Here is a 25,625-nt window from a genome sequence, read left to right on the forward strand (position 1 = left end):
TGTTCTGTCCTGCCGATAGGGTGTATCAAATCAACCATTTGCTTGATAATCCATGAGTTATGCTGCATAGCATATATTTATCTGAATCTACATGATGATGATCTGTGTCAGCTGGAGGAGCACATTGTGCGGCTGCGGGAGGAGCTGGAGAGGGAGGAGAGGAACTACTTCCAGCTGGAGAGGGACAAGATCCACACCTTCTGGAAGATCACCAAGAGACACCTGGACAAGAGGAAGGCAGACCTGAGGAACAGAGACCGGGAGATGAAAGAGGCTGAGGAGAGCCACCAAGTTGAGATCAATGTACAGTACACACACACCTACACACACATACAGTAACAGACACACAAACAGTGTTTAACCACATTAGAATAGTTACCAGGGTCCTTCCTGTTACTGTTCTGTTCCTCAGGTGTACAAGCAGAAAGTGAAGCATCTGCTGTATGAGCACCAGAACAGCATCTCAGAGCTGAAGGGAGAGGGCGTGGTCTCTAACAAGCTGATGCAGAAAGAGCACGAAGAGCTGGAGAACGAGCTCTGCAAGGGCATGCGCACCCTCAAAGTGGACATTAAAACTTCTTACGGCTATATATGACAACAGCCAGTGAAAGTGCAGGGCGCCAAATTCAAACAACAGAAATCTCATAATTAAAATTCCTCAAACATACAAGTATTTCACACAATTTTAAAGATAAACTTGTTGTTAATCCCACCAAAGTGTACGATTTCAAAAAGGCTTTATGACGAAAGCACACCAAACGATTATGTTAGGTCAGGACCAAGTCACAGAAAAACACAGACATTTTTCCAGCCAAAGAGAGGAGTCACAAAAAGCAAAAATAGAGATAAAATGAATCATAACCTTTGATGATCTTCATCAAATGACACTCATAGGACTTCATGTTACACAATACATCTATGTTTTGTTCGATAAAGTTCATATTTATATCCAAAAATCTCAGTTTACATTGGCGCGTCATGTTCAGTTAATGTTTTGCTTCCAAAACATCCAGTGATTTTGCAGAGAGCCACATCAATTTACAGAAGTACTCATAATAAACATTGATAAAATATACAAGTGTTATACATGGAATTAGAGATATACTTCTCCTTAATGCAACCTCTGTCAGATTTCAGAAAAACTTTATGGATAAAGCACACCATGCAATAATCTGAGTACGGTGCTCAGACACAAAAACAAGTCATACAGATTACCTGCCATGTTGTGGAGTCAACAGAAGTCAGAAATAGCATTATAAATATTCACTTACCTTTCATGATCTTCATCAGAATGCACTCCCAGGAATCCCAGTTCCACAATAAATGTTTGTTTTGTTCGATAAAGTCCATGATTTATGTCCAAATACCTCCTTTTTGTTCACGTGTTTAGTTCACAAATCCAAATTCACGACGCGCAGACCAGACGAAAAGTCAAAAAGTTCCGTTACAGTTTGTAGAAACATGTCAAACGATATATAGAATCAATCTTTAGGATGTTTTTATCATACATCTTCAATAATGTTTCAACCGGAGAATTCATTTGTCTTTAGAAATGCAATGGAATGCAGCTACCTCTCACGGGCAAGGGCATGCGCACCCTCAAAGCCTGACTGAGCTCATGGCCTTCTGCCAGACCTCTGGTTGAAACAGCTCTCATTCTCTCCCCCTTCACAGTAGAAGCCTCAAACAAGGTTCTAAAGACTTTTGACATCTAGTGGAAGCCTTAGGAAGTGCAATCGGAATCCGGTTTTTGCCTGCCATATGAGTTCTGTTATACTCACAGACATAATTCAAACAGTTTTAGAAACTTCAGAGTGTTTTCTATCGAAATCTACTAATTATATGCATATATTAGCTTCTGGGCCTGAGTAGCAGGCAGTTTACTCTGGGCACCTTATTCATCCAAGCTACTCAATACTGCCCCCCAGCCATAAGAAGTTTTAAGGAGCAGGAGATCTCCAACGAGAACCTCATCAAGGGCCTCAAACTGGTGCATGGCGTCCTCGCTCTTTCTGTCAGTATGCGCTTCTCACCACCCAGATCAATGTTCTGCCATTTTATCATATTTGCTTTCCACACACGTCTATGGTGACATTGCATTGATTGTAAATTCTTTCAATTTCTGTTTCAACAGAAAAACGACAAGGAAATTACAAAAACGAGAAATGACTTTGAGAGACAAGTGCGAGGTGATTATGCCTGTGCCTGTGTTGCCATTGAACTGTACTCACATTCGTACATATACCCAAAATATGAAACATAGCCATCTGTCTCTATTGCCATTTGACTGACCTGCTGAGTAGAAATTGAGGCCAAGTATGAGACGAAGATGCAGATGCTGCATCAGGAGCAGGACCTGAGGAGGAAGACCGAGATCCACGAGATCGAGGAGAGGAAGAACAGCCAGATCAACACGCTGATGAAGAACCACGAGAAGGCTTTCAGCGACATCAAGAACTACTACAACGACCTTTAACAACCTGTCCCTCATCAACTCACTCAAGGCTAGCAATACCACAACAATATCAGCTAATAACCAAGGTTTTTGTTCTACTCAATAACAATAACCTAGGATCAATCCACTAAGTGAGAATTAGAAATTCCTCAACGTACAGTATCATCAAACCTAACCTAGGCTTCATCAACTCACTTGTGTATTACAAGACAATAACAGAGAGGTGTATGATTATTGATAGGTCCTGATCTTTAGCAGAATGGTTCACTGTGTGTAGTGCATGACTGACAGTGGCCAGGGTTTGGAGCCCTGGAGGGCAAACACATCAATCCAATACAAGCTAGTAACCAGTTGTTTACATGGCCTGTGTGTGTCTGTCAGGAATAAATGTAGGAGATGAAGAGGAAGGAGGAGCGTCTGGAGAAGGCCATGGCAGAGGTGCTGCTGCAGAACAAGCGCCTGACGGAGCCCCTGCAGAGGGCCAAGGAAGAGGTGACCGAGCTGCAGAAACAACTGGCCAACTACAAGAAGGACAAGACCTCACTGGTGGTGGGTTACACACACAAACACATAATAGAATACATGATATTTAATTATATGGTAATTATAGAGAAGATTTACAGCAAAAAGCAACAATGTAGCAGTATGACAGATATGCATAAAAAATATTCATATAGCAACATGGAAAAGTACAATTCCCTCAAATGCTCTATGATGAATGGTTTGTGTTGGGTGTATCTGAGAGTGGATAGAAATGTAGTAGGGTACTTGGTCTCAGTTACAAAAACACACATGGCAATAAAACATCTTTGGCTGAGATTGGTAGTTAAATACAAGAGTAGTCATAAAACAAACATCTTTGGCTTAGCTGAGAGTTAGTCGTAAAATTTGGGTTCAGCCCAAACTCTCATCCACAACCCTAACCCTAGCTTCATGTCCACATCCTGGTTCAGCCCTAACTCTCAACCCTAACCCTAACTTCATGTCCACATCCTGGTTCAGCCCTAACTCTGAACCCTAACCCTAGCTTCATGACCACATCCTGGTTTAGCAATAACTCTCAGCCACAACCCTAACCCTAGCTTCATGTCCACATCCTGGTTCAGCCCAAACTCTCAACCACAACCCTAACCCTAGCTTCATGACCACATCCTGGTTCAGCCCTAACTCTCAACCACAACCCTAACCCTAGATTCATGACCACATCCTGGTTCAGCCCTAACTCTCAACCACAACCCTAACCCTAGCTTCATGTCCACATCCTGGTTCAGCCCTAACTCTGAACCCTAACCCTAACCCTAGCTTCATGTCCACATCCTGGTTCAGCCCTAACTCTGAACCCTAACCCTAACTTCATGACCACATCCTGGTTCAGCCCAAACTCTCAACCACAACCTTAACCCTAGCTTCATGTCCACATCCTGGTTTAGCAATAACTCTCAACCCTAACCCTAACTTCATGTCCACATCCTGGTTCAGCCCTAACTCTGAACCCTAACCCTAGCTTCATGACCACATCCTGGTTCAGCCCTAACTCTCAACCACAACCCTAACCCTAGATTCATGACCACATCCTGGTTCAACCCTAACTCTCAACCACAACCCTGACCCTAGCTTCATGTCCACATCCTGGTTCAGCCCTAACTCTCAACCACAACCTTAACCCTAGCTTCATGTCCACATCCTGGTTTAGCAATAACTCTCAACCCTAACCCTAACTTCATGTCCACATCCTGGTTCAGCCCTAACTCTGAACCCTAACCCTAGCTTCATGACCACATCCTGGTTCAGCCCAAACTCTCAACCACAACCCTAACCCCTAGCTTCATGACCACATCCTGGTTCAGCCCTAACTCTCAACCACAACCCTAACCCATAGCTTCATGACCACATCCTGGTTCAGCCCTAACTCTCAACCACAACCCTAACCCTAGATTCATGACCACATCCTGGTTCAGCCCTAACTCTCAACCACAACCCTAACCCTAGATTCATGACCACATCCTGGTTCAGCCCTAACTCTCAACCACAACCCTAACCCTAGATTCATGACCACATCCTGGTTCAACCCTAACTCTCAACCACAACCCTGACCCTAGCTTCATGTCCACATCCTGGTTCAGCCCTAACTCTGAACCCTAACCCTAACCCTAGCTTCATGACCACATCCTGGTTTAGCAATAACTCTCAACCCTAACCCTAACTTCATGTCCACATCCTGGTTCAGCCCTAACTCCCAACCACAACCCTAACCCTAGCTTCATGTCCACATCCTGGGTTCAGCCCTAACTCTCAACCACAACCCTAGCTTCATGTCTACATCCTGGTCCAGCCCTAACTCTCAACCACAACCCTAACCCTAGCTTCATGTCCACATTCTGGTTCAGCCCTAACTCTCAACCACAACCCTAACTTCATGTCCACATCCTGGTTCAGTCCTTACTCTCAACCCTAACCCTATCTTCATGACCACATCCTGGTTCAGCCCTAACTCTCAACCACAACCCTAGCTTCATGTCTACATCCTGGTCCAGCCCTAACTCTCAACCACAACCCTAACCCTAGCTTCATGTCCACATTCTGGTTCAGCCCTAACTCTCAACCACAACCCTAACTTCATGTCCACATCCTGGTTCAGCCCTAACTCTCAACCACAACCCTAGCTTCATGTCTACATCCTGGTTCAGCCCTAACTCTTAACCACAACCCTAACCCTAGCTTCATGTAGGGTTTTTGGATGAATGCCAAAAATAAGGTCTGGTTAACACAGGTTAAGGAGATCTTATATGTTTTGTTCTACACGATAATCTTCATCAGCTAACATCACTTTTGTGAATTATGAAGCGTTCATGTAATGAAATAAAAGACACCCAAAGGCTTCATAATTCATAAAGATCACGTTAACTGGCTGATACCTCATAGAACAATTATCTCATGTGTTACTTCCCCCAGTTTCTGTGTTGTTGTGGGTTTGTATGTGTGTGTATTTCAGGAAATGGCTTCCTGGAATCCTAAAGCAACTGATTGGTCGGCCCCATCGCTGGCTAGACCTCTGACCCCTCCCTCTCATTAGGGGAAACAGCTCCAATTACCAACTCCTTCTCCAGCTTGGTTTCCTTTGTCAGAAGAGAGCTTCTTTTTATGTTCTGTGTTGATTTTTGTGGCGGTCAGTGAAACGTTTGTGGATATTATTTTGTAGCCACTCCTTCTGAGGTATGTGTATGCCAATAGGACTTAGTGAACCATTTCAATAACCAAAAACACTATGTATAAGTAATTATTCTGTTTCACTTGTTCCTGGAGGGGAAGGGGTCACACCTTGGGAGTGTTTAGGCAAGAGGACTGAAGGAATACATAACCCATAGTATTTAATCTGTCTATGCACACTAGGTAAGACCTGGGTGGACCACCCCCTGTATTTTGGTTAGCGTGCCAGATGGTGCTAAAGGTTAGGGAACTAGTGGTAAGATAGGAGAGGGGTCTCTAACTTATACTTTCTTTGCTTTGGTTCCATCCAGATCCTTTTCCCCACCTTACTGTGTTAAGGAATAATACATTCCTTGTAAATTGTATTTTTCTCGTCCTGTCATCCTTCCCTGCACCTACGATCACATACTTTTTTACTCCACTAGGAGTTGAGATGTAGCAGGATGTTCCTCCAGGAGGCGTACGTAACACATGTAAGTAAGAAAGCTAAATCACGCTACTTTTTAAGCTCCGACTCCTGTGAACTTTCTACATATTTGGAAAACAGTAAATGGACTAAAGCGTACAAATTACTTTTCTTCCTTGCCTAAGCAAGTTCTGTCTGACTGGCATCATAACCAAGAAGAATAGGATAAGTGACGCTTTTAATAATTTTATCTCAGTAGGCTTTTTATTTGAGAAACAATGCTTTAAATTATTTAGGTAAAGCTCCACCTTATCTCAGCTCACTGGTCACCATAACACCCACCCGTAGTACGCGCTCCAGCAGGGATATCTCACTGGTCACTCCCAAAGCCAACACCTTCTTTGGCCGCCTTTCCTTCCAGTTCTCTGCTGCCAATGACTGGAACGAATTGCAAAAATTGCTGAAGTTGGAGACTTATATCTCCCTCACTAACTTTAAGCATCAGCTATCTGAGCAGCTGTACACAGCCCATCTGTAAATAGCCCATCCATTCTACCTACCTCATCCCCATATTGTTTTCATTTAGTTTTTTTTCTCTTTTGCACAGCAGTATTTCTTGCACGTCATCTGCACATCTATCACTCCAGTTTTCAATTGCTAAATTGTAATTACTTTGCTACTATGGCCCATTTATTGCCTTACCACCACACGCCATTTACACACACTGTATATAGACTTTCTCTTGTATTATTGACTGTACGTTTGTTTATGTGTAACTCTGTGTCGTACTGCTTTGCTTTATCTTGGCACGGTCGCAGTTGTAAATGAGAACTTGTTCTCAACTGGCCTACCTGGTTACATAAATTGACCCTGGTCAATCAACTGCTCTTCCCTCTGCCAGCTTCTAGCTGACTCGGTGGTTAACTTGTTAGGGACTAGCTCCCTCTGCGGGGATCATTTTCAATCCAAGATGGCGTAGCAGTAGGTCGTCCTGTCGTATCGTGTCCCCTGTATATATCGTCTCTTTTTCGTTTTACATATTTTTCTTCGCATATCTTTAAAAACATTTTGCTAAACCTAAGCTTCCAAATACTCTCCTGCAACCCGTCTCACCCAATGTAGCTACTTTTTCCTAAAGTATTTATATTTACTTCGGAACCGGAACCCCTCAACTGAAGCTAGCCAGCTAACCACCAGCTATGCTAGCGGTCTTCAGCTAACCGGTCATCAGCTAACCTTTAGCTCGGAAAGCTCTCGCCAGTTCGAACAACGCGACGCTAACCAGAGCATAACGGACCTATTTATTTTTTATCCCCGGATTCCCACCGCAAACGGAACATCTTTCAGTTGGATCTTCACAACTAGCTATCGAGCTAAACCGCAACCCACGACCGGTCTATCGATGTCACCGCATGAAGAGGAATAAACAGACTCACCCCATCGCGACGTCCCCCAAAGGCTAACTCTCTAGCCCTTGCTATCTCCTTGCTTGCTAATTCGGCCTGCTAACTGCTAGCTTGTTTAGCCCAGGTCCGCTAACTGCTACCTTGTTTACCCCGGCCTGCTAACTGTTAGCTTGTTAGCACAGGCCTGCTAACCGTCTGCATCGCCGCGTCCCAAACACTCAGTGGCCCATATGTACTTTCTATCTCTTCCCGATTTAAAAAAAAAAATAAAAATAAATAATAATTTAAATTTATTTAAAATAAAATTGTTTATACCTTCCGGAAACCTGCCTCACCCAATGTGATACGGAATCGCTATTATTTTGAATTTTTAGAACACACTCAAGAACCTCCAGAAGCTAACCAGCTAACTAGCTACAAGCTATTTAGTCATTGTTAGTTTTTTAACCTGGATAACACTCGCCAGTCCAGCTCCCCCGCCCCATCCACCGCTGCCCCCTGGACACTGATCACTTGGCTACATAGCTGATGCACGCTGGACTGTCCATTAATCACGGTACTCCATTCTGCTTGTTTGTTTTATCTGTCGGCCCCGTTGCCTAGTCAACGCCATTCTACCTGCTGTTGTTGTGCTAGCTGATTAGCTGTTGTCTCACCTACTGTTTTAGCTAGCTTTCCCAATTCAACACCTGTGATTACTGTATGCCTCGCTGTATGTCTCTCTCAAATGTCAATATGCCTTGTATACTGTTGCTCAGGTTAGTTATCATTGTTTTAGTTCACAATTGAGCCCCTAGTCCCACTCCTCATACCCCTGATACCTCCTTTGTCCCACCTCCCACACATGCGGTGACCTCACCCATTACAACCAGCATGTCCAGAGATACAACCTCTCTCATCATCACCCAGTGCCTGGGCTTACCTCCGCTGTACCCGCACCCCACCATACCCCTGTCTACCATGCCCAGAAACCTGCTCCTCTTATTCTCTGTCCCCAACGCTCTAGGCGACCAGTTTTGATAACCTTTAGCCGCACCCTCCTACTACTCCTTCTCTGTTCCGCGGGTGATGTGGAGGTAAACCCAGGCCCTGCATGTCCCCAGGCACCCTCATTTGTTGACTTCTGTGATCGAAAAAACCTTGGTTTCATGCATGTCAACATCAGAAGCCTCCTCCCTAAGTTTGTTTTACTCACTGCTTTAGCACACTCTGCTAACCCTGATGTCCTTGCCGTGTCTGAATCCTGGCTCAGGAAGGCCACCAAAAATTCAGAGATTTCCATACCCAACTATAACATCTTCCGTCAAGATAGAACTGCCAAAGGGGGAGGAGTTGCAGTCTACTGCAGAGATGGCCTGCAAAGTAATGTCATACTTTCCAGGTCCATACCCAAACAGTTCGAACTACTAATTTTGAAAATTACTCTCTCCAGAAATAAGTCTCTCACTGTTGCCGCCTGCTACCGACCCCCCTCAGCTCCCAGCTGTGCCCTGGACACCATTTGTGAATTGATTGCCCCCCATCTAGCTTCAGAGTTTGTTTTGTTAGGTGACCTAAACTGGGATATGCGGCACCCCGGCAGTCCTACAATCTAAGCTAGATGCCCTCAATCTCACACAAATCATTAAGGAACCCACCAGGTACAACCCTAACTCTGTAAGCAAGGGCACCCTCATAGACGTCATCCTGACCAACTGGCCCTCCAAATACACCTCCGCTGTCTTCAACCAGGATCTCAGCGATCACTGCCTCATTGCCTGTATTCGCTACGGAGCCGCAGTCAAACGACCACCCCTCATCACTGTCAAACGCTCCCTAAAACACTTCTGTAAGCAGGCCTTTCTAATCGACCTGGCCCGGGTATCCTGGAAGGACATTGACATCCCGTCAGTTGAGGATGCCTGGTCATTCTTTAAAAGTAACTTCCTCACCATTTTAGATAAGCATGCTCTGTTCAAAAAATGCAGAACTAAGAACAGATACAGCCCTTGGTTCACTCCAGACCTGACTGCCCTCGACCAGCACAAAAACATCCTGTGGCGGACTGCAATAGCATCGAATAGTCGCCGCGATATGCAACTGTTCAGGGAAGTCAGGAACCAATACACGCAGTCAGTCAGGAAAGCTAAGGCCAGCTTCTTCAGGCAGAAGTTTGCATCCTGTAGCTCCAACTCCCAAAAGTTCTGGGACACTGAAGTCCATGGAGAACAAGAGCACCTCCTCCCAGCTGCCCACTGCACTGAGGCTAGGCAACACGGTCACCACCGATAAATCCATGATTATCGAAAACTTCAACAAGCATTTCTCAACGGCTGGCCATGCCTTCCGCCTGGCTACTCCTACCTCGGCCAACTGCCCCCCACAGCTCCTCGCCCAAGCCTCTCCAGGTTCTCCTTTACCCAAATCCAGATAGCAGATGTTCTGAAAGAGCTGCAAAACCTGGACCCGTATAGATCAGCTGGGCTTGACAATCTGGACCCTCTATTTCTGAAACTATCCGCCACCATTGTCGCAACCCCTATTACCAGCCTGTTCAACCAACCTCTCTTTCATATCGTCTGAGATCCCCAAGGATTGGAAAGCTTCCGCAGTCATCCTCCTCTTCAAAGGGGGATACACCCTGGACCCAAACTGTTACAGACCTATATCCATTCTGCCCTGCCTATCTAAGGTCTTCGAAAGCCAAGTCAACAAACAGGTCACTGACCAGCTCGAATCCCACCGTACCTTCTCCGTTGTGCAATCTGGTTTCCGAGCTGGTCACGGGTGCACCTCAGCCACACTCAAGGTACTAAACGATATCATAACCGCCATCGATAAAAGACAGTACTGTGCAGCCGTCTTCATCGACCTTGCCAAGGCTTTCGACTCTGTCAATCACCATATTCTTATCGGCAGACTCAGTAGCCTCGGTTTTTCGGATGACTGCCTTGCCTGGTTCACCAATTACTTTGCAGACAGAGTTCAGTGTGTCAAATCGGAGGGCATGCTGTCCGGTCCTCTGGCAGTCTCTATGGGGGTGCCACAGGGTTCAATTCTCGGGCCGACTCTTTTCTCTGTATATATCAGTGATGTTGCTCTTGCTGCGGGCGATTCCCTGATCCACTTCTACGCAGACGACACCATTCTATATACTTTCGTCCCGTCATTGGACACTGTGGTATCTAACCTCCAAACGAGCTTCAATGCCATACAACACTCCTTCCGTGGCCTCCAACTGCTCTTAAACGCTAGTAAAACCAAATGCATGCTTTTCAACCGATCGCTGCCTGCACCCGCATGCCCGACTAGCATCACCACCCTGGATGGTTCCGACCTTGAATATGTGGACATCTATAAGTACCTAGGTGTCTGGCTAGACTGCAAACTCTCCTTCCAGACTCATATCAAACATCTCCAATCGAAAATTAAATCAAGAGTCGGCTTTCTATTCCGCAACAAAGCCTCCTTCACTCACGCTGCCAAGCTTACCCTAGTAAAACTGACTATCCTACCGATCCTCGACTTCGGCGATGTCATCTACAAAATTGCTTCCAACACTCTACTCAGCAAACTGGATGCAGTTTATCACAATGCCATCCGTTTTGTCACTAAAGCACCTTATACCACCCACCACTGCGACTTGTATGCTTTAGTCGGCTGGCCCTCGCTACATATTCGTCGCCAGACCCACTGGCTCCAGGTCATCTACAAGGCCATGCTAGGTAAAGCTCCGCCTTATCTCAGTTCACTGGTCACGATGGCAACACCCATCCGTAGCACGCGCTCCAGCAGGTGTATCTCACTGATCATCCCTAAAGCCAACACCTCATTCGGCCGCCTTTCGTTCCAGTACTCTGCTGCCTGTGACTGGAACGAATTGCAAAAATCGCTGAAGTTGGAGACTTTTATCTCCCTCACCAACTTCAAACATCAGCTATCTGAGCAGCTAACCGATCGCTGCAGCTGTACATAGTCTATTGGTAAATAGCCCACCCATTTTCACCTCCCTCATCCCCACAGTTTTTATTTATTTACTTTTCTGCTCTTTTACACACCAATATCTCTACCTGTACATGATCATCTGATCATTTATCACTCCAGTGTTAATCTGAAAAATTGTAATTATTAGCCTACCTCCTCATGCCCTTTGCACACATTGTATATAGACTCCCCCCTTTTTTCTACTGTGTTATTGACTTGTTAATTGTTTACTACATGTGTAACTCTGTTGTCTGTTCATACTGCTATGCTTTATCTTGGCCAGGTCGCAGTTGCAAATGAGAACTTGTTCTCAACTAGCCTACCTGGTTAAATAACGGTGAAATAAAAAATTTAAAAATCAAATCAAATCAGAGGAAATTTTCAAACTTTCAAACTCAAACTTTCATTAAAACACACATTCAAGGTACTGAATTAAAGCTACACTCGTTGTGAATCTATCCACCAAGTCAGATTTGTAAAATGCTTTTCGGTGAAAGCATGAGAAGCTATTATCTGATAGCATGCACCCCCAAATTACTGGAACGTCACCTAAAACGACAGATTTTGCGGTAGCCGGCGCTACCCAAAACGCAGAAATAAAATATAAAACATTCATTACCTTTGACGAGCTTCTTTCTTGGCACTCCTAGATGTCCCATAAACATCACTATTGGGTCTTTTTTTCCCGATTAAATCGGTCCATATATAGCTTAGATATCGATCTATGAAGACTGTGTAATCAAGGAAAAAACTGAGTTTTATAACGCGACGTCATTTTTTTAAATTAAAAAAGTCGACGATAAACTTTCACAAAACACTTCAAAATACTTTTGTAATGCAACTTTAGGTATTAGTAAACGTTAATAATCTATCAAAATGATCACGGGGCGATGTATATTCAATAGCTCCACGTCCTGATATCATGTCCAAATATTTCTCAACCAAAACATCCTGTCGGAGACCGGAAGAAATGGGCTGTCTCTTGTTCGTTTGACCAAGAAACAAAGCCTAGGCAAATGACAAGACTGTTGACATCGTGTGGAAGCTGTAGGAATTGCAATCTCGGCTTCATGTAATTTGGTTTACCATCAACAACACCGGCAACTGGCGCATTGATATATTTTCCAGTTTTCAGTGATCAGATTTTCCTGCGCTTTTCGATGAAACGCACGTTCTGTTATAGTCACAGCCATGATTTAACCAGTTTTAGAAACTTCAGAGTGTTTTCTATCCACACATACTAATCATATGCAGATACTATATTCCTGGCATGAGTAGCAGGACACTGAAATGTTGCGCGAATTTTAACAAAAAGCTGCGAAAATGCGCATGATCCATAACAGGTTCGTCAACTTCTAGTGATTATTTGTTTTCATTTCAACAATTTACGATCTGTGATGTGCTTGATGCCTTGCTTAAGATTAAAGTTTTTAAAAAATACACTGGGGCTGATTAAACTTGATACATTTTTGCTGGAGCTCTCTGCTCTCCCTGTTTCTGAATCATTAATCCATATGTTTTACCTGACTGCATAGCCCATTTGTATGGTATTACGAAATATGTTAATATTAACTCTGCTGTTATTGTACTATGTAATACATGGTTATTAGATAGTCCTTGCCTATTGTGCTATTGCAGTTCTGTTCCATTTTTATTTAATCTTGTAGCCCATTTGATATGCATACATTCATCCTACTCTGTTCATTGCATTCCATGTGTATATTCAATGTCTCTCTGTTTCTGTAGCTTTACAGATCATTACCCATGTACAGTTGAAGTCCGAATTTTACATACACCTCAGCCAAATACATTTAAACTCAGTTTTTCAATTCCTGACATTTAATCCTAGTAAATATTCCCTGCCTTAGGTTAGTTAGGATCACTACTATTATTGACATTTCACATCCTTAAAATAAAGTGTAGAGTGATTTATTTCAGCTTTTATTTCTTTCATCACATACCCAGTGGGTCAGAAGTTTACATACACTCAATTAGTATTTGTAGCATTTGCTTTAAATTGTTTAACTTGGGTCAAACTTTTCGGTTAGCCTTCAACAAGCTTCCCACAATATGTTGGGTGAATTTTGGCCCATTTGTCACGAGTCCGACCGAGTGTGGCTCGCTCAGTGGTTGTCGTTGCCGGCCTATTAGCTGACACTGATTGTCTTTCCTCCTCCTCCTTGTACGTTTATTGTTAGCACCTGTTCGTGAATCATTAGTTGGGCTTTATTAGACAGCCGGTCCGCCTGTTTCTTTGTGCGGGATTAATCATTGTGACCTTCGTGTAGGTAGTAGAGGAACGTGTTTGTTCCTGGTCGTGTATTTTCTGCTGTACTGTTGTCGTTACCTGTGTTTGGGGCATTTGATTTTGAGCACCCAGTGTTGCGTGGGTGCATTAAAAGAGCACAGTATTGCACTCTCTGTTTCCTGCGTCTGACTCCACACCCACGATACCCGGAGCGTTACAACATTCCTCCTGACAGAGTTGGTTTAACTGAGTCAGGTTTGTGTGCGTGAGCAAGGAGGCCTACATTTTCTATAGGATTGAGGTCAGGGCTTTGTGATGGCCACTCCAATACCTTGACTTTGTTGGCCTTAAGGGTAGAGGAAGCTTTTTGAACACTAAGAAAGCTTTGTTGTAGAGCATTTAACACAAACCCCATGGAGGGGCCAGCTGAGTATAAGACTATCATCTGCATATAAATGGATGAGAGAGCTTCCTACTGCCTGAGCTATGTTGTTGATGTAAATTGAGAATAGCGTGGGGCCTAGGATTGAGTCTTTGGGTACTCCCTTGGTGGCAGGCAGTGGCTGAGACAGAATTTCTGACTTTATACACTGCACTCTTTGAGAGAGGTAGTTAGCAAACTAGGCCAAAGACCCCTCAGACACCAATACTCCTTAGCCGGCCCACAAGAATGGAATGGTCTACCGTATCAAAAGCTTTGGCCAAGTCAAAAATATCAGCAAAACATTGCTTAGAATCAAGAGCAATGGGGACATCATTGAAGACCTTTTAAGGTTGCAGTGACACATCCATAACCTGAGCGAAAACCAGATTGTGTACCAGAGAGATTACTATAGACATCAAGAAATCCAGTCGGTTGATTATTGACACGTTTTTCCGTGTCAATAATCAATTATTGACACTTTTGATAAACAGGGCAAAATAGAAATAGGCCTATAACAGTTAGGATCGGCTTGATCTCCCCTTTAAATAAAGTATGAACCGCGATTGCCTTCCAAGCAATATGAACCTCCCCAGAAAGGAGAGAGAGGCTTGGTGACGATAAGGGCAGCAACCTTTAAAATAAGGTTGCTGCCAAATTTGATATGCATACATTCATCCTGCTCTATTCATTGCATTCCATCTGTACATTCATTCTCTGTTTCTGTACCTTTACAGAACCAAACCCATGTTAATCTTCTCGTGTGTGTGTGTGTGTGTGTGTGTGTGTGTGTGTGTGTGTGTGTGTGTGTGAACTCTTGGGCTGCTTTATTCCCCTCAAAATGGGGGCAGTGTCAGTGAGTCACAAACCAGTAAAATACACTACATGACCAAAAGTACGTGGGAACCTGCTCGTCGAACATCTCATTCCAAAATCATGCTCATTAATATGAAGTTGCCCCCCCCCACCCCCTTTGCTACTATAACAGCCTCCACTCTTCTAGGAAGGCTGTCCACTAGATGTTGGAACATTGCTGCGGGGACTTGCTTCCATTCAGCAACAAGATCTTTAGGGAGGTCCGGCACTGATGTTGGGCGATTAGGCCTTACAAATTATCCCAAAGGTCTTCGTTGGGTTTGAAGTCAGAACTCTGTGCAGGGAATTCAAGTTCTTCCAAACCAATCTCAACAAACCATTTCTGTATGGACCTCGCTTTGTGCACAGGGTTATTGTCATGCTGAAACAGGAAAGGGCCTTCCACTAAGTTGAAAGCACAGAATTGTCTAGAATGTCATTGTATGCTGTAGAGTTAAAATTTCCTTTCACTGGAACTAAGGGGCCTAGCCCGAACCATGGGAAAACAGCCCCAGACCATTATTCCTCATCCGCCAAACTTTACAGTGGGCACTATGCATTGAGTCAGGTAGCGTTCTCCTGGCATCTTCCAAACTCAGATTAGACCTTCGGACAGCCAGATGGTGAAGCGTGATTCATCACTCCAGAGAATGCATTTCGACTGCTCCAGAGTCCAATGGCTGCGAGCTTTATACCACTCCAGGCTTCGCTTGGCATTGTGCATGGCGATCTAAGGCTTGTGTGCGGCTCCTCGGCCCTGGAAACTCATTTCATGAAGCTCCCGACGAACAGTTCTTGTGCTGACGTTGCTTCCAGAGGCAATTTGGAACACGGTAGTGAGTGTGGCAACCAAGGACGGACAAATTTTACGCGCTACGCGCTTCACCACTCTGCGGTCCCATTCTGTGAGCTTGTGTGACCTATCTCTTCGCGGCTGAGCCGTTGTTGCTCTTAGACGTTTCCACTTCACAAAAGCACTTACAGTTGACCGGGGCAGCTCTAGTAGGGCATACATTTGACAAACTAACTTGTTGGCATCCTATGATGGTGCCATGTTGCAAGTCACTGAGCTCTTCAATGAGGCCATTCTACTGCAAATGTTTGTCTATGGAGATTGCATGGCGGTGTGCTTTTAAAAAATATATAAAATGTTTTTTATACATAAATACACACTTGTCAGCAATGGGTGTGGCTGAAATAGCCAAATCCACTCATTTGAAGGGGTGTTCATATACTTTTGAATATGTAGTATATGTAGAGCTGTCACTCTTTCACTGATGATTATATCTGGTTCTATATCCAAGGTTTGGAAGGTGGCCTTTCCTCAATTGGCCTAGACCAGGCTACGTGTACTTTTTAAAAAAATGACTTGACAGATACAACTCCGTGTGTGTTGACTGATGGTGTTAAATCAGGTTTCCCGGAAATGACGAAAGGTGTCCCGCAGGGGTGCATTTTTGGACCTGTACTTTTTACTGTTTACATTAACAATATTGAGATATCAGTAAAAATAATTACCTTCACTTGTATGCCGATGATACTCTTGTGTATACTTTTTCCCCCACGATTAACCAGGCTCTATCTGAACTAGTCTGCCTTTATTGTATTACAGAAAAATGTTATTGACCTGAAATTAGTATTGAATGCAGGTAAAACTAAATAAGATGTTCTCAAGCGCATGAAAATAACTCTGATTTAAGCATACAGTATGTACTTTGGACGGTGCCCATATTGATTGTCTGTGCTTGCAAATATCTGGATAGATGAAAAGCTGTCTATTAAAAAGCATATTGATGAGTTTGTTAAGAAGCTGAGAATAAAAATGTTGTTATTCTATAGCAATAGGTCCTGCCTCTCTCTAAATAGTAGAAAGCAGATGATTCAGTCGACATTCCTTGACTATGGCCACATCTATATGAACGTAGCTGCCACTTCATTAAAGCCACTAGATGCAGTTTATCCGAGCGCAAAGCGCTTTATTACGGGTGACAATTTTAGTACTCATCTCTGCATTCTCTACCAGAAAGTTGGTTGGCCCTCTATAATGTCAAATATGTTGATACATTGATATGTTTTTCATTCATAAAGCCCTTTTACAAAAAGTCCCATTGTACGTGACATTACTCAACTTTAGACACATGAGTTACCACACCTGAGCTCAAGGATGGCTAACTCTGGAAATTCCTTTGGTCTCTAATGAGTTCGATAAATCAGCTTTGAGTTTGTTACACAGATAAGGTGCAAAGAATATTCAAAATGTTCTTAAATGTGATGTTTTGCTGCCTCTAGGCCAAAGGTCCTCAATCAACTCTGATTGAGGACCTTTTTACTGATTGCTGTGTTATTATGACTGTTTTTCTTTCTGCTTACTATTTATATTTAGTGTATTTTATGTAATTCGGGGATCTTCTGTAAAATAGACCTTGGTCGCAGTATGACTCCCTGATAAAATAAAGGTTTAATAAAAAAATACATAACATATGTGCAGGGTTAAGAGGTAAGTGAGGTGGATATGTACATATAATTAACAGCACAGAATACAAGCAGTTGCAGCAGCATATGTGATGAGTTAGTGGGAAAAGGATCAATGCAGATAGTCCGGGTAGCTATCTGGTTAACCATTTAGCAGTCTCATGGCTTGGGGGTAGAAGTTTCGTGGTGTTTTTCGTTGTGGAGCTTGATTTCCGTAAATGGAATAGAGACATCCATTTTACACGAGCCTGCTAGCACGAGACTGAGGGTGCCTCTGTCTTTTATGCCTTTGTCGGCACTCAGCACAACTGCCTCAAGCGTTCCTACCTCCATGGTAGCAGCATCTTGGTGCATGAACTCTAGTGGACACACGTGACTATCGCTAGGTGCCAGCCAATTGATCCTGCCCGTTGCCTCATTGGGCGTTTAAAAACACTGAAAACAACCAAACTGCACAAAATTCCAGTACACTTAAACTGATTTCTGGTTCCTTCGTATTGAAAGATTGTCAGGTTATGGCATTTCTAAACAGCGGACTTTAATGTCAATCCCTGATATTGCACCGAGTTATCAACTGGAGAGCAGCTTTCACTGGTGAGCCAAGATACTTATTTTGCAAATTATTTTAAGTAGCTGCCTCTAGTCCTGCTTTTACTGTAATGCATGATAGTTGAAAAATGTAAATTGACTTATAATACTTATTGTGTTGTTATGTGTTAATAACATTTATACTACGTTACCCAGCAGGCTAGGCGGATGGTTAAATAATGCCTTGCATGGCAAAACATGGGAGTTTTCTAGCTGAAGTATATGTTCATTAAAAGTAGTTAAACCTACGCCCCGGTTTGTCATTATATAAGGAACAAACATAACACTTATAGCCTAGCCTATACACTGTATTTTATGTGGGTGGATTGCATTCAACTAGTTTACTATAATTCCATAATGTATTTGATGCATTGCTTATTTCACATCACATTAAAACCAGGTGTAACGTGTACGCTGAGAGTCGGGAAGCAAGTTCAGGGAGTGTATTTAATAAATAAATGAACGTAGAACAAAACAAGAAACACGAGTAGAGTACAAACGTAAAACATTAACGCATGGGAAAGTAACGAAAGGGAGTGACAGATATAAGGGAGGTAATAAAGTCCAGACGAGTCTTTACACGGAACACAAACCGGCTGCGCGCGTGCGCCATCGTGTATAAATGTATTTTGTCCCCCCACACCAAACGCGAGCACGACACGAAGGTTAAAATATAAAAACAAACTTTGAACCAATTACATTAATTTGAGTACGGGTCGAAAAGCATTATTGGCAACTTTCAGAAATTAGGTGTATTACAGGCTGACTACACAGCTCGCTGTCGTGTGCACGAGCATTGCAAAATAAATGTATTATTATTATTATTATTATTATTGAATTATTTGCTCGCCCACATGCCATCTCCTCATTGGTTATACCCACATGGGTGACTGAAAGATCAATGAGGTCAGTGGTGGTAATGCACCTAATTTCTGAAAGTTGCCAATCGCAATATAAAGTTAAGAGAAGAAAAGGCCTGGAAGGAAGAGAGATGATTAGAAATGATTCGGTTGACCGTTTTATGGATTAATTGTTGGAGTAGAGGACCTTGCGCAGACAGTTTGGGTTCGGTGTACGATGGTGATAGGTGCGTGTAATAATGAGCAGCCTGGTGACCTAGACCGTCGGAGAGGGAGCATACGTGACACCAGGGACTTTTGATGTCACAGCCTGCTGTAACTTCAGCATTTTAGTTTACTGTATGGCCAATGCTGTTGCTGTTAGTCCAATGTAATCTCTGTCCAGGTTAGCTCAAGGTCTAGTCTATTCCTGTCCTGAGCCAAGCTGTAGGTAATTTACTCATAGTTAATTACCTGATGTCATTTCATTGTTTGTGTTCTGCACACTCTGAACTTGGCAGAAATGTAGACCCAAGATAAACAAGTGGAGTTAGTAGCATGACATCTAATTTCATAGTGCATGTCCAGGCAGCTATAGAAGATTAAAACAAACCAGGATGTTCTTTCAGAGGACTCCCCCTTTTCAAACTGCTGTTTGACATTCGATCAGGACTGAATCAACTCGGCTGGCTTTTTAGAAAATCCATAACAGGTTGCATTGGAGTTTCCAATGCCAGCCTGTGATATGAAGAGCAGCTCAATCCTCAGTCTTCCACAGATTTACTGAAGGCATTTAACTGAATTGGGGCTCCATACGGTTCATATTCCTTTAGCTGGAGAGTATACTTTTCTCTCTAATGTATTGATATTTGGTTACTCACTGGATATGGATGTAATGTGCATTAATGTATCAAGATTATGTAAATCGGCAACTGCTGAAATAGATCTTCATGTGGTTTGATATTCTACAGACGTGAATGGATAATCTATCTGGCACCACTATGATGTGTCAGGGAAGAAGAGTCCTGCTCGCATGGATAAGTCTAAGCCTGTTTGTGAGTTTCCATACAGTCGAAGGTAAGTTTGTAAACTCAGCAAAAAAATAAACGTCCCTTTTTCAGGACCCTGTCTCTCAAAAATCATTCGTAAAAATCCAAATAACTTCACAGATCTTCATTGTAAAGGGTTTAAACACTGTTTCCCATGCTTGTTCAATGAACCATAAAACATTTATGAACATGCACCTGTGGAACGGTCGTTACGACACTAACAGCTTAGACGGTAGGCAATTAAGGTCACAGTTATGAAAACTTAGGACACTAAAGAGGCCTTTCTACTGACTCTGAAAAACACCAAAAGAAAGATGTCCAGGGTCCCTGCTCATCTGTGTGAATGTGCCTTAGGCATGCTGCAAGGAGGCAAGAGGACTGCAGATGTGGCCAGGGCAATAAATTGCAATGTATGTACTGTGAGACGCTTAAGACAGCGCTACAGGGAGACAGGACGGACAGCTGATCGTCCACGCAGTGGCAGACCACGTGTAACACCTGCATAGAATCAGTACATCCGAACATCACACCTGCGGGACAGATACAGGATGGCAACCACAACTGCCCGAGTTACACCAGGAATGCACAATCCCTCCCATCAGTGCTCAGACTGTCCGCAATAGGCTGAGAGAGGCTGGACTGAGGGCTTGTAGGCCTGTTGTAAGGCATCACCAGCAACAACGTCGCCTATGGGCACAAACCCACCGTCGCTGGAGCAGACAGGACTGGCAAAAAGTGCTCTTCACTGACGAGTCGCAATTTTGTCTCACCAGGGGTGATGGTTGGATTCACTTTTATCGTCGAAGGAATGAGCGTTACACCGAGGCCTGTACTCTGGAGCGGGATCGATTTGGAGGTGGAGGGTCTGGGGTGGTGTGTCACAGCATCATGGACTGAGCTTGTCATTGTAGGCAATCTCAACACTGTGTGTTACAGGGAAGACATCCTCCTCCCTCATGTGGTTCCTTTCCTGCAGGCTCATCCTGACATGACCCTTCAGCATGACAATGCCACCAGCCATACTGCTCGTTCTGTGTGTTATTTCCTGCAAGACAGGAATGCCAGTGTTCTGCCATGGCCAGCGAAGAGCCCGGATCTCTGCCATGGCCACCCCACCCCCCCAGAAATGTCTGGGAACTTGCAGGTGCCTTGGTGGAAGAGTGGGGTCATATCTCACAGCAAGAACTGGCAAATGTGGTGCAGTCCATGAGGAGGAGATCCACTGCAGTACTTAATGCAGCTGGTGGCCACACCAGATAGTGACTGTTACTTTTGATTTTGACCCTCCCTTTGTTCAGGGACACATTTTTTAATTTCTGTTAGTCACATGTCTGTGGAACTTGTTCAGTTTATGTTTCAGTTGTTGAATCTTGTTATGTTCATACAAATATTTACACATGTTAAGTTTGCTGAAAATATACGCAGTTGACAGTGGGAGGAAGTTTATTTTTTTGCTGAGTTTGTCCTGTTTAATTCACTATTTAGCAACTATGAAATAAATCGATTAGCTGTAAACAAGAATCTATATGGTATGGTTGTAAATCGCTCCTTTCCTAATGAATGCGTCCTTTGACAGACTACTACAATGCCTTTTCTATAACTTTTAAATATTTTCCAGGTGACAGAGAGAGCCTCTTCCAGCTTCATACTAGTTATGGTCAGCTGGAGGGCAGACTGGTCAGAGTGAGAGAGAGCCAGAGGAAGGTGGCTGCCTACCTGGGGATCCCCTTCGCTGAGCCCCCTGTCGGGCCCCTGAGGTTCCAGGCCCCCCGGCCTCCCCGGGTGTGGCAGGGACTAAGAGATGCCAAGACTTATCCCCCTCTGTATGAGTTTAAGCAGTAATGTCTCAGAGAGACAGGCAGAGAGACAAACAGCCTATACTGTTTTATGAGGAACTCTGAATCATGCTTATTCTGATGAACATTAACATTCTGCCATATTTTTATTCTTAGTATAAGAAAATATCACCTTTCTTGTCCTATTAACACACAGGTGTCTGCAGAACATGAACCACACTAGACAAATGGTGGACCTGTACGGAGGTCGGTTCCCTGTCCTAACCACCTCAGAGGACTGCCTTTACCTGAACATCTACACACCAGTCAAACCTGGGGACCCAAGGAAACTACCAGTGAGGAGAGACATGAGAATGTACTCATATGCTTGTCTACTCTGAGTTAGATGTCTTTTGTTTGGTGGTCTAGTCTAAAAAAAAGTGTTTGTAGGTGATGATTTGGATCCATGGTGGAGGCTTTCTCATGGGAGGGGCTTCACTCTATGATGGCTCCTCATTGGCTGCCTTCGGGGACGTTGTGGTGGTCATCCTTCAATACCGTCTGGGTATCCCAGGGTTCCTCAGGTACACTTTTATTGGTACTGATTTTGTTCAATATGATCTATGCACAAATTCAGGTCAGTAACATCTACTGTTTGTTGTCTACTGAACACAACCCTGGCATATCGGATCTAATGTCTGTGTGACTGTCCAGCACAGGGGATGGCCAGTACCCCGGGAACGTGGGTATTCTGGACCAGGTGTGTGCCCTGCGCTGGGTGCAGGAGACCATCAGCAGTTTTGGGGGAGACCCAGGATCGGTCACCATTTTCGGAGAGTCTGCTGGGGGTGTTGCCATCTTTTTACATGTGTGTATTGTAGATCTAGGGAAACAGATACTTGCTGATACAGAAAGATGCATTGGCTGTCTGTATGTAGGCTTACTTTGGGCACTGATCCATGGTTCTGTCTGTCCAGATGATGTCCCCTCTGTCATCAGGACTGTTCCACAAGGCCATCAGTCAGAGTGGAGTACCCCTCATTTCTCTGTTCATCCAGGATGACCCCAAACCTGCTGCACAGGTGATCTGCTGTTTCACTGTGCTGATCGTAACAGCAAGTCTTAAGGATCCCATACATTGGTTCATATGCAATAAAACCTTCAGTGGTCTTATAACTGTCGTTATTATTCTGGTACAATGTAACGTGTTGTAATTACAGTCATTCAAATGCTCTGGTTTCAATCTCTCCTTCCTCCAGCTGGTGGCACAGAGAGCAGGATGTCCCAGTGATGACTCTGCAGAGCTCATGACCTGCCTCGGTACCCTCAGCCCACAAGACATAGAGGGGGCTACACCTGCAATGGTAGGTTTGTTCTGAGCCTCACACTCACCCTACAGTATGTGGGGTGTATGTATCTGAATGCCAGGCTGTTTCTGCTTTAGCTAACATATACTGTATACCGCTGTTGAATGCAACAACATCGCTGTTGTTTGACTTCCATTCTGGCTGGGGCCCATCCTCTCTCTCCACAGGGGGATATGGTTCTGTCTGTGCACAGGGATGGGACAGTCATCCCTACCAACCTGGAGGAAGTCCTGCAGACCAAGAGCTTCCTGGGCTTCCCCAGGATCATAGGGGTCAACAACCATGAGTATGGATGGATGCTCCCACATGTATGTATGTCCTTGCATGAAGATATGAAAACTGTCTGTCATATATTTTACAGGTAAATGCACTTTTATCATTTTTTGTTGTTGTAAGATTTTGTGTGTTCCACCAGTTTTTCCTTTTTCCTGGATGGGATCTTGGAATGACCCGTGAAAACATGATGATGATCCTGGCGTTTATGCTTCAGGAACTGGTTAGTGAAGTATGGTGGCAGCCAGGGTTGGGTAGGTTACTTTCTAAATGTAATTTTTTTAGTTACTAAGTTCCTGTCCAAAACTAATCAGTAACGTAGCTTTTGGATTGCACAAACTCAGTAATGTAATCGGATTACTTTCAGTTGCTTTTTGATTACTTTCTCCTTAAGAGGCATTAGAAGAATACGAGAAGGATCCATCAAATGCATTTGGTGTGTCATAGTGGTCTCTGACTTGTGGTCAGACTTGTTCGGGTGGAACAAACTTAAATGTGCGCCTTTTTGCAATGCTGAATTGAATTTCATTGAGAAATCAGAAAGATGTCATAATGTATTTTTTTTTCCGCAAACATCCTTTCTGAATTTAAAAGTATTCAACAAAGTAATCATCTAGATTTTAAAAAGTATATTTTTGCTGGTGAAAGAACAATCAGAATTTCACTTCAACTTCATGATGTACGCAGGAAAATACACACTGGTATTAATAACTAATAACACAGTATTATCAACCTGTAGATTTAAGAGGAGATCCTAGAGTTCCTCCTTTGATTGTCACACAAGACTGCTACTTGATTGGTTAATATAGAACGGTGGGTAGGCTTTATGCAACATCTGAACAACGTTTATCTGATAATATGCAGGCTAAAGACTGGGATTTGTCGATTTAAGACAAAAACAAGTTTTGCAGCTGCTTGAAAATGGAAAATAGAGGGCACCAGTAATAAGAAGACTTGCTTTGGCCAAGAAACACAAGCAATGGACATTAGACTGGTGGAAATCTGTTCTTTGGTCTGATGAGTCCAAATGTGATTTTTTTTATTCCAACCGCCGTGTCTTTGTGAGGCGCAGAGTAGGTGAACGGATGATCTCCACATGTGTGGTTCCCACCGTGAAGCATAGAGGAGGATGTGTGGGGGTGCTTTGCTGGTGACATTGTCTGTGATTTATTTAGAATTCAAGGTACACTTAACCAGCATGGCTACCACAGTATTCTGAAGCGATACACCATCCCATCTGGTTTGTGCTTAGTGGGACTATCATTTTGTTTTTCAATAGGAATATGACCCAAAACACACCTCCAGGCTGTGTAAGGGCTATTTGACCAGGAAAGAGAGTGATGGAGTGCTGCATCAGATGACCTGGCCTCCACAATCACCCGACCTCAACCCAATTGAGATGGTTTGGGATGAGTTGGACCGCGGAGTGAAGGAAAAACAGCCAACAAGTGCTCAGCATATGTGGGAACTCCTTCAAGACTGTTGGAAAAACATTCCTCATTAAGCTGGTTGAGAAAATGCCAAAGGTGTGCAAAGCTGTCATCAAGGCAAAGGGGGGGCTACACTTTGAAGAAAATAAAATATATTTTGATTTGTTTAACACTTTGTTGGTTACTACATGATTCCACATGGGTTATTCCATTGTTTTGATGTCCACTATTATCCTACAATGTAGAAAATAATAGAAATAAACACCCTTGAATGAGTAGATGGGTCCAAACTTTTGACTGGTACTGTATATACACTATATTTACATACATACACACACACACATACATACATACATACATACATACATACATACATACATACATACATACATACATACATACATACAGTGCCTTGCGAAAGTATTCGGCCTCCTTGAACTTTGCGACCTTTTGCCACATTTCAGGCTTCAAACATAAAGATATAAAACTGTATTTTTTTTGTGAGGAATCAACAACAAGTGGGACACAATCATGAAGTGGAACGACATTTATTGGATATTTCAAACTTTTTTAACAAATCAAAAACTGAAATATTGGGCGTGCAAAATTATTCAGCCCCCTTAAGTTAATACTTTGTAGCGCCACCTTTTGCTGTGATTACAGCTGTAAGTCGCTTGGGGTATGTCTCTATCAGTTTTGCGCATCGAGAGACTGACATTTTTTCCCATTCCTCCTTGCAAAACAGCTCGAGCTCAGTGAGGTTGGATGGAGAGCATTTGTGAACAGCAGTTTTCAGTTCTTTCCACAGATTCTCGATTGGATTCAGGTCTGGACTTTGACTTGGCCATTCTAACACCTGGATATGTTTATT

At 43.5% G+C, this 25,625-nt stretch overlaps 1 protein-coding gene and 1 pseudogene across 6 annotated transcripts in view; both read left to right on the forward strand.

Moving 5' to 3' along the window:
* Positions 1 to 5,528, forward strand: LOC118372446 (dynein regulatory complex subunit 4-like; annotated as a pseudogene).
* Positions 5,522 to 25,625, forward strand: part of LOC118372443 (fatty acyl-CoA hydrolase precursor, medium chain-like) — a 24,717-nt gene continuing 4,613 nt past the window's right edge. The window contains exons 1-11 of one of the 6 annotated variants that reach the window (XM_035758345.2): positions 5,522 to 5,668; positions 6,088 to 6,135; positions 19,832 to 19,937; positions 21,528 to 21,732; positions 21,902 to 22,040; positions 22,135 to 22,268; positions 22,399 to 22,552; positions 22,662 to 22,766; positions 22,944 to 23,048; positions 23,219 to 23,359; positions 23,467 to 23,547. In XM_035758345.2, coding sequence (XP_035614238.1) covers positions 19,838 to 19,937; positions 21,528 to 21,732; positions 21,902 to 22,040; positions 22,135 to 22,268; positions 22,399 to 22,552; positions 22,662 to 22,766; positions 22,944 to 23,048; positions 23,219 to 23,359; positions 23,467 to 23,547 — 1,164 coding nt within the window. In that variant the 5' untranslated portion in view covers positions 5,522 to 5,668; positions 6,088 to 6,135; positions 19,832 to 19,837. Of the gene's footprint in view, positions 5,669 to 6,087; positions 6,136 to 17,650; positions 18,028 to 18,971; positions 19,109 to 19,831; positions 19,938 to 21,527; positions 21,733 to 21,901; positions 22,041 to 22,134; positions 22,269 to 22,398; positions 22,553 to 22,661; positions 22,767 to 22,943; positions 23,049 to 23,218; positions 23,360 to 23,466; positions 23,548 to 24,603; positions 25,031 to 25,625 lie in introns of those variants that run through there. The other 5 variants (XM_052482263.1, XM_035758348.2, XM_052482261.1 and 2 more) reach the window with 5 other exon arrangements.

This window comes from Oncorhynchus keta, chromosome 2 (assembly GCF_023373465.1).
Source record: "Oncorhynchus keta strain PuntledgeMale-10-30-2019 chromosome 2, Oket_V2, whole genome shotgun sequence".
NCBI classification, from domain to species: Eukaryota; Metazoa; Chordata; class Actinopteri; order Salmoniformes; family Salmonidae; genus Oncorhynchus; species Oncorhynchus keta.